Raw genomic sequence first — 13,443 nt, 5'->3', positions numbered from 1 at the left:
CACCATGTGAGTGCAGTCTACTTATTGTAATAAGCAATAATATATTTCTGCAGAACTTGAGTAAAAGGGTTTTTTGGGGGTTTTTTTTATAGTACATTTCTTTGCTGGTAGCTTATTTTACAGGGTTTCAGTGGCAGCAGGAGTGAGAATCATGGACACAAGCACTTAGGTCAGAACTCATTCAGATGTTCTTTATTTTTGACAACAAACAACAAAAAGACCATTTCTTTCAGTCTTTCACTACTTTGTAACTGACTTTAATGTGCATGTAGCGCTTTGCCTCAAACTGAATAAACCCAGAGAGCAGATGTAAAGTAAGCTCATTCAAGATAAAAACAAAAACCACAAAACAAAAAAGTTTTACTTGGAACAAATAAAGTTGAACTTCTCAGCATCAGGAAGCTTGACCCACTTATGTTCTCCTCCCGTCTCCATGGCTCCAGACATGTCACAGCCATCCTGCTTTCCACCTGAGGCCCAGTTCTCATAGTTGACGGCCTTGTCACTCATCCAGAACCAGAATTCCAGAGTGCAGGTGTAGCGCAGTCCCAGCCAGACGTGGGTCGTTGTGGCGTTCTTGGCTTTCTGTTGGACCCATCTCTGCTCACCAAGGTTAGTGATGGAGACCAGGTCATTGTGGTGCTCCCTGCAGTAATCCAAGGCCTCGTCCCACGTCTTTTCTTCCTTGATTAGGATTGTTTTATCTGTCACAGGAGAAATTAAAGCAAGCAGTTTTGTTGAAAACACCGAGCTTCAGTGTCGATTTTCGTAAGATGATACTGATATTGACGTTGCACTCTGTAGTCAGTGTTTGTGTGATTGGTGCCAAAGTGAAAGATCGTTAAATCCAAGTAAATTAACGTGGAACAAAGCTCAAGTGACAGAAGAAATCATATTAGTGCAAGCATCACAACGCAGAGTCACTCAGAATTTCCAGTGCTAAACTAAACTCACCATCATAGCAGAAGAAGGATTTTGTTGAGTCACAGCTTTCACTCTTCCATCTGCCTTTGTCAACCAACATGATCAAAGCACATTGTTTGTCGTTTGTCTGACTGTCAGAAAAGCTTTGACTCCAGTGTCTGAAAGAGAAGCTGCTCCCATCTGACCAAGTCCAGGTGTCTCTGAACAGGCCGATTATCCATTTATCGGATTTATTTGACAAATTGTTGTTACTTGTTAGCTCCCTGTCATTCAACTGTTTTATTCCACTGACCAGGTCTGTGTGATACTTTCTGCAGTAACACTGAGCCTCTCGCCATTTCTTCTCCTGTTCGATCAGATGGAATTTGTGTGTTGTATTGGTTTCTGTGGCGTAAAGACACACACATTTCAGATGTGTTTTGAGGAACAACAAATGTTTTTATCAGTTAAAACCAGTAAAAAATTTGCTTTCTTGGCATAAAAATACAAGATTGAGATCCTTGTGACCTGAGAGTAACATATGACACTCATAAGCTCATATAATCACTTGAAATAATTATCATCCAAAAACATACATCAATGTACAGTGCAATTGTACAAAATAAGGTTCATATTCTTACCATTATAGCAGATAAATTTGTGCTCAAAACAACAGGGGATATCCTGCCATTTGTGAGCGATCATCCTCACACAGTTCTCTGGTTTTATTTTATCATTTGGTTCTGTAGAATCCCATTCTGTCTCATTGAACTCCACCCCTGGCAGAGACCATTTCCATTCATTTGGGCTTGTTTGGCTGAACAACCCAATCCAGGCTTCTTTACCTTTACCTTTACCTTTACCTTCATCTTGGAGTCTCTTCACATCTTTCATGTCAAACACTGTAGCCAAGTCTGTATGATTCTCTCTACAGTACGTCTGGGCGTCCTTCCAGATCTTTTTATGAGCAATGAATTGGTATTCATAGAGTTGACATGTGAGGAAGGAACACTGACCTGAAAACCAGAGGAAACACTGCAGTGATACAACAGGTTTTTAAGACTAAATAAAATCATGACTTGTTAGCACACACCTGCTGCTCACACTGTGCTTTTAATTAAAATGTGTTCAGTTAGTTGGATTTTTTTAACCTTTCATTTGATGATTACAGAGAGAGCAATGAAACTGGTTTATAAACCCAGATTAAGCTGTTAACCTGAGATCACATCGTCTTTACGACCTGACAGCGTCATTAGGATTACACAGACACTCTTGTATTGGTGGTACAGTTGATAATCATCTTTGCCTGTGTTTGTTTTGCAGTCGTACTGCAGCAGTACTGCAGTAGAGCTGGTGAGATGATCCACTTACCCAACAGAATGAACAGAAACAGACTCCACGGCATCTTTGATCTGTTAGAAGAAACTGATGTTTGAGTGTGCAGTGAACCAAACACAGTGATTTCAACATGTTAAGGGAAATAGAATGAAACTCTTGGATGTCCAAGTAAAAAAAAAAACAAAAACACTGCATCTAACTCAGGACTCAAAGTTTAGGCAGGGGAATAAATCACATTAAGAATTCCTACTGTAGTTCATAAAAATGTGCGATTTGAATAAAATACGGATCATAAAATGTACATGGACACAATAACATCCTATAGAATATCAATACAGCAACAATTATTTTTGTTCTCTTGGATTTTCTGAGCCCTAACGCCGAGGCCTATATGTTCTTACAGACATTTCTAAACACAACTCAAAGAGCTTTTTAAGATTTGTTGTTTTTGAGCTTTCTGTGCAGAGACAAGGTTATGTTATGCAAAGTATTTTTTAGGTAATAAAAACTCTTCAGCAAGTTAAAACTTATTGAAATAAAAATCATTGTATTTGATTGTAATATACTGCCAGTTTTTTTATATTATGTCCAGACAGATTTTAAATATGCAAACATGCACAGGTATGAATAGATATTTTTTTTAAACACAAACCATAAACCTACAGCAGGACCTTGACTTACCTGTCCTTCCTGCTCTCTTGAGTTTCACCTGCTCTGAGATCTCTCCCCTCTGAGCTGATGGAAACTGCTCATAACAGTACAGTCCTGTTCACATACTCATACACGCCTTACTGATGTCAGCATTTGAATATTAAAAACTTCAGATTTGTATCAGTACCAGGAACCTCCCCGTTGTTGACAAGAATGAGTCTGTATCCTTTAGTATTGTTGTAATTTCATTTAATATCTAACAAAATAATAATAAATAATAATAATATCTTAAATAATATCTTAAATGTGTGACATATTGCACAGATGGATTGCTAGTGGAAAGCATGGCACGACTTACTTGTGTCACTTTGTCTGTTTTATTGTGGGAAATCTGTGGCAGACATGTTACACTCTAACAAGGAATAAAATGGCAGATTTTATGCAGTATTTACATTGTAATTACAATAATAAGCATCTCAAGCTTACTAACTAGCCTCAATCTAACAAACAAAGAGGACCGAGGACAGACCCCAGTGGGACACCTACACTAATCTTAAGAGCACTTGATTGGGACCCATTCAATGGACTGTTCAACAAGGCCTAACAAAGACATTTTATTCCCTTACATCCTCATATGATCACTTCCCAGATTTCCTGAACAGCATACTGTAATATAATGTTTCTTTAATACATCAAAACAATGCAATCCAGACACCAAATGTATTCTTTTTCAGTTGAAATAGTTTTGGTGCCCAATATAGAAGAATTAAATTATTAATACTTCCATTAAGCTTAAATGTTTCACAGCAGGGGAGAAGACTGTACTCAGATCTTCTCCAATTAAAAATTTCTTTTCTAAACCTGAAGGGTGTAAATGACCCCCTAGATCCTTATTAAACTGCAACAATGCAGTTTAATAAGGATAAGGTTGGACTCTAAATATTTTTGGGAACCGATTTTTCTTTGGGCCCTCAACAGTCTACTCAGTGATTTAATAGGTATCAGTTCAGTATGTTCAGCTCATGTTCTGTGATCCAGTTTCAATAATGCTAACCAGAAAGTTAAGGTTAGGATTAAGGGAATAGGGAATATGGAATATACACATACACATATAGATATCTGACAAATTAAAGGAAATTGTAAAATAAATAAGTAATGAAGCATAACAAGTGAAGTGTACATAAGGGTGTCTTACAATGATGAATGAGCGGTATGGATTATATGCTGAGGCCTTCACCAACATCAGATCTCAACCCAACTGAACATTTACAACAGGTTTTAGACTGATTAGAAAGTGCTCTCCCCCACCACCATCAAAACAGCAAATGAGGGAATGTCATTTGGAAGAATGGTGTTTAGTAGATTTCCAGAAATCCATATTTCCAGAGCTGTTGCAGGGGTGTGAACAACCCAGAACAGCACAGTCTTTATAATCACTGTGCTGGCTTCTCAGGCTATCTTACTGCTTGGATGAACTTCATTCTTTCTTTGGGTCTTTGGTGGGTACATGTTGTATCATTTTTTTGTTCCAGACTGTGGTTCTGGCTGAGCAGCATCAGGGGAGTCTTCCTCCTTTTCCTCAGCCATTGCTGTGGAAGATGGTGTTGGCATCCACTTTATCCTCAACATGGCCTTGATGACACCGATGGAAGTAACTGCACTTGTCCACCATCACTGTCCGAAGGGGCTCTTACTCTGTACATCCTACATATGTTTAGTATGTGCAAAAATTATCAAGTGTGTTAGCCCACCTTTGTCACCAACATTTTACTCAGGTTCATGTGGCATTTTCCCTCTGTTCCCAGGCCACTATTTTAATTTACTGTCTCTAAATATCCATCCCTGTGAGTCAAGCTTCACTGGCAGTAGAAGGTGAGGACATTCTGCTGGTTCCCTCGTATCAGCACAACAGGGCAGTGGAGGCCGCAGGTCAGAGTATCGAGCCAGGCCATGTACAGCGCACTGGGGCAGTCGCTGTGTGGAACAGGGAGGCTCCTGGAGAAAACACATTTACATGGACACATCATAACATTATTAAAAGAACAGTCAAATTAGTGAATGTTGTTGCTTGCAGGGAGATTTAAAATAGATAATAATTCCATCTCTTCTTTGTATGTTTAATCACACTGCCATGAAAACAGCCACGATCTGGTTGCTATTTGCATATAATTTTGCATCCCTGAGGATTCTGAAAGAGAGGCTTGTAAACATGCTTCAAAGAAATTACACCTAGACTGCAAACTATGGAGATCACCGTCCCACTGTAAAACAGTTTTCACTTTATACAAGTCAGATATTAATCCTTTTGCACACATGTTAAGTGATCATTATAACACACAGTTTGGCCCCAGTTTAATGCCTCAGCATACAATGATGTTTTAGACATTTGGTGTGTTTCCAACTATGCTGCAGGCGTGCAGAGAAGGCCTGTTTCCTGTTGTAACCTTACAGTGTCCCCAAACATAGCCAGGAACAGAAAGAAACTGTTTTCAGAGTCTGTTGAGTTTGAGAGAGAGCCGACCTCATCTCCAACCAACACATGTGGAATGAACTGGGACTAAATATAAATCAGTTTGTGCCATTTAATAAAAGTTTGGCGTGTTTATAAATGCCAAATATAAAACTGCTGGGAAACTGCGTACTCACACAAGAACAAGAGCAGCGTGTTGTGAATTCTTCCGGATGATTTCATTCAGTCTCACTTTTCTCTCAGACTGTGGGGGGAAAGGAAACACAATCAAGTACACTTACAAGTGATGGTATTGATGAACAGACAGATATGTGATATGTGTTTATTTTCAGTGGATGACAAAGTGGCAGCTTGTTGCTGTTGGACATGAATGATGTACACACACAGACACGCACACACACACACACACACACCTTAAGTTTGAAGGCCTCAAACTCTTTGTCTGATATTTTCCACGGAGTGCTATGTCTCAGTTCCTGAACTGAGACACTTTCCTGCTGTTCATCATGTAGCCTGAAGGGGGCGACACTGTCCACAAACCTGCTCAGGCTGAGAAGAAGTAAGAATGAAAGGACAGTAGTCAGCATATGTTTAAGCTCAGAGATCTCTGAAACACCATCTTTTGCAAACATACTTCTTGGCATGTGGACGCCTCTCACTGTCCGTCATCACTATGACGTCACTGACATCCAAACGAAACCTCTTCAGCAGTGCAATCATCCTACAAGGAACGCAAAGAAAGTGTGAGCACATCAGTTCCAAAAAACATGAGGCACCTGATAACACACTGTGACAGAAAAGTGTCCATGAACTGGAGTAAGAAATCAGAAATGTCACAGAGTACTTCAGAATGCATCAACAAGCTTAGATCCAATCAACCTGCGTGAATAAATGCATGCAATTTAATATAAAACTATCCTGTTTTCATTTCCAAAAATTGTCAAGCCATTTGTATTCAGCAACTGACTACAATTCAAGGTAATCTGACCCAAGCCTGATAATTACCCCATGTTATTGTTCACTCATCCCAGAAAGCAAAACAGAAAAAAAACTTACTCATTGCGGCCTTCCTCCTTGTTTTGTTCATCTCCTATGATGAAGACCCTGACCTTACTGCGGTGCCAGCGTTTCCTCCTGGTGAGCAGGTAAGGCACCAACAGAGTCAGACCTTAAGAGTGAAGAAGAAGAAGAAGAGAAACACTGCAGCTCAGAGAGAGGAGCCACAACAATCTGATGTTTTCAGTCAAAGATATAGACGAGTCTCTTGTCTACTGACCATTTTTGCAATTATTGATGGGAAATTTTCACCCCATCTGCATTCACTTATAGGTAATTCAAATTTTAAACATGCATGTATTTTGCTTCAGTGGTCAGATCTAACCCTCTTTAGCCTCTCTTTAGGCTAACCTCCGTCATCAGCGATCCAGTAGACGTCGATGGTCTTCTTCCCCTGGTCATTCTGAAACACAGTTTTGATCTGATCGCTGTCGCCTTTATCGGAGATGTCGTCAGCTGTAACAGTAAGAGGAGGAAGAGTAAGCTGCAGGGGCAATAATTATACTTTATATAATTATATAATTAATAATAATAAATATTTTTTGATCTACAGTAAGTGCTCACCTGATTCCCCCTCAGGAGATTGCTGGTCGTCATTTTCAACAGATTCATCAGGCTCAAAGCCCTGGTTATCTGGAGGACAGATGGTATATCCTTTCTTAGCTGAGTGTTACACAGATACGTAATGTTGTATAGGAAAGGACACAGGAAAGATTCAAATCGAATCTTTTCAAACAGGAATTCTAACCTTCAAACTGAAACTGGTCAGAGATGTCCAGCCCGTCCATCATCCTCAAGATGCACAAACAATAGTTGGAGTCAAAGGTATCACTAGACATAGGAAAAGTAAATTATTCTTACTTACTTATTTCATCAAGGCATCAGTTGCCAGCTTATAATGTGTTTTATTGAATTGTAATCTTTCAGTACCAGTAAATCAATGTATAGAATATTTTTCTTTCTTTTCTTTAGCTACACTTACTATATGGTGTTGATATAATCTTCAATGCTCTCAGGAGAATTTTCCCTCCAGTTTGCCTTGAAGCCCAGGACCAAAGTGTTGGGCTTCATCTTGCCAAGACCGGAAGCCTTGAAAAAATGTGAGATGAAACTCTAGTCACAGGATGATCAGATGTTCTGTTGAAAGTAATGTTTAGCGTCCACAGATGATGTGTCCAAAGACAGAAGATGAATTAATTGTTCTCTAGTTAGGTCCCGCAGATAACCACATACAGCTTCTCAGGCAGAAGATGTTTTACCTGTAGCAAGTGTCGAGCTCCACCTCTGAGGTCGTCAGCGCTGAAAGGTGTGTAAAAGGATCGCACCTTCCTCTTGTTCATCCACTTTACCAACCGATCTGTGGCATCCTGTGGCCGAGTCTGCCTGTCCTCCTCCTAGAGGAGTCAGGAAGTCAATATCTAACATCCATGCCAAACTAAAGACAATCAGCATGACTGGATGGAAAGTGGAACAAAACTGTGCTGTGACTGCATGACTGACCATGATGATGTCCCCACAGATCATGAGGCTTATATGTTTGGTGAAGGAGCCGACAAAGTCCACCAAAGCTGGTCGCTGGTTTGGTGGCCCAGTCAGCACGAGACATTGCGGTCTGAAAGAACACATCAGAGAGTACAGATGAGGTTCAGCAAGCGCAGTAAAAATAAATACTGTGACTCAAAAAGTAAGACACAATTATCATCTCTTCTCACCTAAAATTCTTAACATGATCCTCAACACCAGAGAGAGACACGGAGTAGGACAAAGCCATGTTGTAAGTACCTGCCTGGACTGATGAGCCCCAGTTCACCTCTGTGGATGCCAAAATGCACAAGTGACAAAACGGCAAGAGGGAGGAAGAAGCATCCAGATCTTACTCATTCCACTCTTAACACACAACATTCATCTTGGACTTACTTGGCTTGTTGTAGTTGACGTATCCAAACAGGAAGAAGATGATGCAGAAGGTGGTGAGAGCAGCCCACCAGGTGAACAGGAACATGAGCACCACGGAGATCACTGCTCCAAACAAAGCTGTCCATTTACTGAAGTAGTGGAATGACGGCCTCCAGCCTGAGGGGGGCGACAATGACAAAAGGTGAATGAATTTCAGGTGCTGCTACACCTCTAATCTCACACAGCCCCACCTCGAAATAATCAAGTCATCAACTGATTTGTATTTAAACCCCTAAGCTGGACAAAATGTGGACAAAAACCATTAGGGGGTCCAGAAAACACAAATTCCTTAAGACCTGCGGTATTTCAGTGCATAAGTGAGAGGCCAGGACAAACAGCTTGTGTGCCTTGCTGTGCGTGAGCAGCTAACTCACCGGGGGAGTTGGTGATCGAAGCATGAAAGCAGCTGAAGTTGATGAGGCTATAGGAGCACAGGAAGAAGTTGGAGATCAAGGCGGCGATGGTATTCAGCTCAGCTGGGACAAAACAGGAGAGACACGTCAAAAACACATTAGGACATCAGAGCTGGGCAGAAATTATCCCAGTCTTATGGAAAGTCCTTGAACTCTTTTCTTACATGTGTGATGACTGGAACAAGAGATTAGTATATAAAAGTAAAGGTGTGAATCAGTAATAATCAGACATTTTTTAGATCTCACGTACCAATGAGAATGAAGCCTACAGAAATGATGTAGCAAAGAATGTAGGCCCGGAGTGGCTCGTCATTTTTCCCATAACCCTTTGCAAAGAATCCAATGTATGGGTATATGTTGTCTCTGCAAAGACACTGGCAGACGAAACAGAAAATGTAAGCTTTTGAAACAAAAATGTGCTTCACGTTTACGCTTACTTTAGTCCATTAAACACTTCATTTCTGCGTTGGCTTTATTTTGTTGCTTTCTCACATGTGGTCACCATTTTGAGATGCAATTGAAACAAGGATGGTGGGTTTGTCTAGATCTGTCACTGGAAAATACAGAAAAGTCTAAGCCTCAAAAACGGTTTCTCTGTCTTAATTTAGACATAAATGTTAAATGGTTTATGCTTTTTTTGAATGCATCAAAATGCGAGCATATAACTAAGCACGCAGAAAGTTGGGGCATCCTTACATACAGAAGTGCAATTCTTCCCCCTCATCAAAGAATATCATATTATTAATGTTTCTTTCAATGTGTTTCATTTCCATATACAAGGTTGAATGGCTTTGTTAATAATAGAACAATTTAGATAGAACAGGGCTTATCATATGTGGTTTCTCACCTGAAAGACTTTAGGGGCAGAGACGAGGAAGCCCAGGGCCGATGACAAGCTGGCTGCAAACACTCCAGCAGTGATGAGGTAGTAGAAACCTGAAACTTGGCCCAGTACCTGGTTGAAATAATCATCATTAAGAGCAAGTTTTAGGAAAATGTGCTCAATTGAAAAAGTTTTCCATAAATAAAAGATGTCAATTGTTTTTTGTTTTTTAATTCTGGATTGGTTGGTACCTTTGAACTGTTGGCCAGACCAAATGTACAAGACTGTGACTCGATGCACTCTGTGAAGTTCCAGCCCATGTTACACGCCAAACCCACGCAACCATCGGTGATGTTTCCATTCAGGATGTCGGTAATATTACCAGAGGCGTCCCGCACCACACACGACGCTGGAGAGGAGCAAAGACATAAATGTTATCGTCACAATGTAATGTGATATACGTGTTTTTCATTGTCCCTGAAAGGTAATGCAAATGTAAGCACTGGCTGTTTTTTAAAAAACTTTTCTGAAAACGTTTACATCCAGGATGAGTTGGCTGCCAAACGGGGAATTGTTTTCTACTGGGTTTCAGTTTCTGGCTTTTAACCAGCACATCAAATAATCACTAGGATTTCAAATACAAAATATTAGCTCGTTAAATGAGTTACTTACCAACAGTTATAGAAATGACTAGATAGCTGAATGTAGTCCAGAAAATGGCCATGAGGGTGCCTTTGGGAATAGCAGTAGCAGGGTCCTGTAAATGGAAATAATACATAGGTCACCATTTGTGCAGCCATTTTTGATGGCTGTGATGTAAGACGTGTCTCTGTCTCTTCTTACTTTGAGGTCTCCGGAGATGTTGGCTCCAGAGAGGATGCCAATGGCGGAAGGGAAGAAAATGGCAAACATTTGGAAAAAGTTGCCTTCAGGTCCTCTCCAGTCTGGTTTCAGGTTTTCTAAAAAGATGTCCGCTGGTGACAGGGACCACAAAAAACACAGCAAATTATATTTTGTTATATAATCCAATACAGTGCAGATTTCTAAATAGTTATCAAGTAATTTAAGTTTCTTTATTAAAACTCACCACGGTACCCAAAGATGCCTATGGACTGTTTCTCTGGAGTGGGAGGGATGAATGTACCCACAAGGTAGTTGGCAAACGAGACCAAGAGGACTACAAAGAACAAAATCTGGGTCTGACAGATTGAGACAAAAGGGAGGTGGAGGATTGGGGGGGGGGGGGGGGGGTTAATAAAAAATAAAAGTCAGTGACAGATTCATAGAAACAAATCCAGCAAATTAAATAAGATGTGTCAGGATGTGCTCACCTTGGACTCCCACTCCATTCCTGCCAATGAAATGAGCAGAAGAGCAGTTACCGTGATAACGCCCACGATGCGGACGTCATTTATCGCGTCAACCATGACGACATCAAACTCCTACATTAATAAAACAAAATGTTTCACACATACATAGGAAACAAGTTAGTCAAGAGTCATGACAGGGCCTTTGCTTCAAAACTCAAATGTTTATGAGTATGCAGCCATGTTAACTTCAAGTTGTGGAAAACAAGCTATTACACATCTGTCCTTAGTGTCGGAGCATGATAATTACCTGCAGCAGATCACGGACCACCTCTGCAAAGCCGACGGTGTTGAGGGCGCAGGCCAGAGCGTTGGCGAAAGAAAAGACCATCCCAATTGGTCCGCCAATTTCAGGACCCAGAGAGCGGGAGATCATGAAATACGCCCCACCTGAAGTGAGTTGTTAATATAGAATATTGTAGAGGGAAGTTTAACAAGCTACGACACGTACAAGTTTTCACTCTTAAAGGTAAATTTACAAAGTTTAAGACATTAAGATTAAGATTATTTACAGTCACGTCTAGAGCATTGAATAACTTTTGTGCAGTGGATAAAATGGGTGCATTACTGTGTATTCATTACTTGTGTTCACATGCACAGAGTTGGAGACACAGGAAGTGACTGACCTGAGACCACCCTCCCGTTGGTGGCGATGGCAGAGATGGAGAGGGCAGTCACCGAGGTCACCGTCACAGACATCAGGATAATAAGCCAGGTCAACACTGAGATGAGACAGAGGGTGATGAGAGGGTGAGGATGAAGGGATGACGGCACGTTAGAGCCGACAAGAAGCCACAGAGAAATGAACGGATGGGTAACTCACAAATGCCTGCTTGAGAGGTGATCCACGATAGGCGGAGAAACAAGATGACTCCCCAAATATTCAGCATGCAACGAACCTGTGGAAGTACAATAAAAACAGCCCAGTAAGTGCTTGTTGGTATGATCGTTATAAATCAAGCATTAAAGCGGCTGAAATAAGCAGCATATAAAGCTTTTGCCCGTGTCCTTCAGTCTCTTTGCTCACCATGACTCCAATTATCCAGCCAAATCGAACAGGAGCTTTTTCCGTCTCAGCTTCTGACTGCTCATTCCCGCTGTCGCTCGCCGGCAGAATGATGCCTCCTGAGTCTGTGGCGGCGCTTGTCACCTCCACATCCTGAGAACAATGCATTAAAAAAAAGAGGAAGCCATTTATAAAGTGCACTGTACAATGTGCGGTGATATTTCACTTTGATAATGAAATTAATGGAGAGTGATTCTACCCAAAATGAAGGTTTATACTGGTATACATCTTTTCTTTTTAAAGGATTATACAGTTTCAGAGAGTTAAGTGGGTCTCTGGGTCTTTTCCCAGAGGTGGAAAAGATACCTCAAAAGCCTTGCGGAGAGCCTCCAGAGATGGTCGGCTCCTCGCCTGACTGCGTGGCAGCGTGCTGGCGTAATGGTCCAGCTGTGGCACCAGGTCTAACGTGCTGTAGATGGAAGATCTCCGCAGATCTATCTTTGATCTCTCACACGCCGATCCACTGCATAAACAAATAGAAAAAAACTGAGGCTAATTTGTAAATTTTTCATAGGATGCAGTTTCAGTGATGGCCACTATGTGCTCAAATGGAAAGTTTGCACAAACCTTGAATCCACATCGGAGACCACGATGGTTGGAGGAATCTGGAGGTTACCGTCCTGTTGCTGACTCCTGCCATCAAAATGATGTGAAGAGTACCTGGGAGGTCCTTCCTCATTGGTTGAGAAGCGGACACGAGGAAGAACCAACCCGCCATTTCTGGATGCGAACTGCCCCATCAACACGTCTTATTGATTCCGGTCTAGTGTTGTGGAGAAAAGAGGGCTTTTAAGTATTGTTAGCATCTGATCACTGACTAATTAGGCATTCAGTACTGAGTCAGGGGAAGCGCGTGGGAGTCTTCTTTGCTACACGATGAGCTACATGTCTAAGATACACCTGCATTAGAAGCAATGAATGTGCAAGCGTTTTTTCTCACCTGCTAGACAACCTTCAGTGTGACCAAAAAATTTAAGTGAGAATTTCTTTGTAAACTTATGATTTCTTTCCAGTGAGACCAGATTATAATGTTTCAAACCGATCAGTTCAACCTCTTAGATTGATGATAATGCTGTATAACCTCCTAACAAATAAAAATAAATTATCTGTACATCAATGAGCTTGGTGTTAAAAGGTAAAAGGAAAGTGATAAATCATTAAAACTCACAGCAATAACATAAATGTATCCAATCATAGCACAAAATTTAAATATAATTAATCCTTTTAACTGTTCTCACTTTTCAGTACTATAAGAGTATTAAATTTCTAGCAAAATGAATTTTTATGTACTCACATGAGTTCTTCTGTTCCAGCAGATGAAATACGTTCTTTCTTTCATGTCACAATGCGACTCTTTATATTTATACCTTTAGTGAGGGGGGTGACATCCCCTCCCTCCT

The 13,443-nt window shown here is 40.8% G+C and overlaps 2 protein-coding genes across 2 annotated transcripts; both read right to left on the bottom strand.

Annotated features, from left to right (window-relative positions):
- Positions 1 to 165: 165 nt before the first annotated feature.
- On the bottom strand, positions 166 to 3,120 carry LOC124054848 (macrophage mannose receptor 1-like). Its single transcript, XM_046381270.1, has 5 exons — positions 2,923 to 3,120; positions 2,275 to 2,315; positions 1,545 to 1,919; positions 955 to 1,308; positions 166 to 704 (listed from the first exon to the last, which is right to left on the bottom strand). Exons 2-5 carry the CDS (start codon positions 2,306 to 2,308, stop codon positions 361 to 363), a joined length of 1,107 nt encoding a protein of 368 aa, XP_046237226.1. The 5' UTR covers positions 2,309 to 2,315; positions 2,923 to 3,120; the 3' UTR covers positions 166 to 360.
- Positions 3,121 to 3,255: 135 nt separating this feature from the next.
- Positions 3,256 to 13,443, bottom strand: LOC124054832 (solute carrier family 12 member 3-like). The gene is made up of 28 exons (XM_046381250.1): positions 13,338 to 13,443; positions 12,611 to 12,806; positions 12,350 to 12,506; positions 12,005 to 12,136; positions 11,801 to 11,876; positions 11,604 to 11,699; positions 11,228 to 11,367; positions 10,942 to 11,052; positions 10,698 to 10,809; positions 10,454 to 10,584; positions 10,283 to 10,367; positions 9,862 to 10,019; positions 9,635 to 9,742; positions 9,038 to 9,161; positions 8,749 to 8,850; positions 8,336 to 8,491; positions 8,131 to 8,230; positions 7,919 to 8,030; positions 7,678 to 7,812; positions 7,401 to 7,507; positions 7,167 to 7,249; positions 6,983 to 7,051; positions 6,770 to 6,874; positions 6,419 to 6,530; positions 5,997 to 6,083; positions 5,776 to 5,911; positions 5,539 to 5,606; positions 3,256 to 4,887 (listed from the first exon to the last, which is right to left on the bottom strand). The coding sequence occupies exons 2-28, from the start codon at positions 12,781 to 12,783 to the stop codon at positions 4,749 to 4,751; spliced, it is 3,114 nt and encodes a 1,037-aa protein (XP_046237206.1). The 5' UTR covers positions 12,784 to 12,806; positions 13,338 to 13,443; the 3' UTR covers positions 3,256 to 4,748.

Source organism: Scatophagus argus, chromosome 23, assembly GCF_020382885.2.
Source record: "Scatophagus argus isolate fScaArg1 chromosome 23, fScaArg1.pri, whole genome shotgun sequence".
Lineage (NCBI taxonomy): Eukaryota > Metazoa > Chordata > Actinopteri > Scatophagidae > Scatophagus > Scatophagus argus.
Note: the sequence above shows the minus strand (reverse complement) of the source record. Positions and strands in the feature narration are given on the sequence as shown.

Bases quoted from the DNA above. Each gene is read 5' to 3' on its own strand.
- LOC124054832 (XM_046381250.1), bottom strand. From the start codon at position 12,783: ATGGGGCAGTTCGCATCCAGAAATGGCGGGTTGGTTCTTCCTCGTGTC. The intron at 12,137-12,349 runs GTATCTTTTCCA...CATTGTTCTCAG, and splicing joins CTCTCCGCAAGGCTTTTGAG to GATGTGGAGGTGACAAGCGC. The intron at 7,508-7,677 runs GTAAAACATCTT...CATTTTTTCAAG, and splicing joins GAGCTCGACACTTGCTACAG to GCTTCCGGTCTTGGCAAGAT.
- LOC124054848 (XM_046381270.1), bottom strand. From the start codon at position 2,308: ATGCCGTGGAGTCTGTTTCTGTTCATTCTGTTGG. The intron at 1,309-1,544 runs GTAAGAATATGA...TTTACGCCACAG, and splicing joins CAAATTTATCTGCTATAATG to AAACCAATACAACACACAAA. The intron at 705-954 runs GTGAGTTTAGTT...CTCCTGTGACAG, and splicing joins ATCCTTCTTCTGCTATGATG to ATAAAACAATCCTAATCAAG.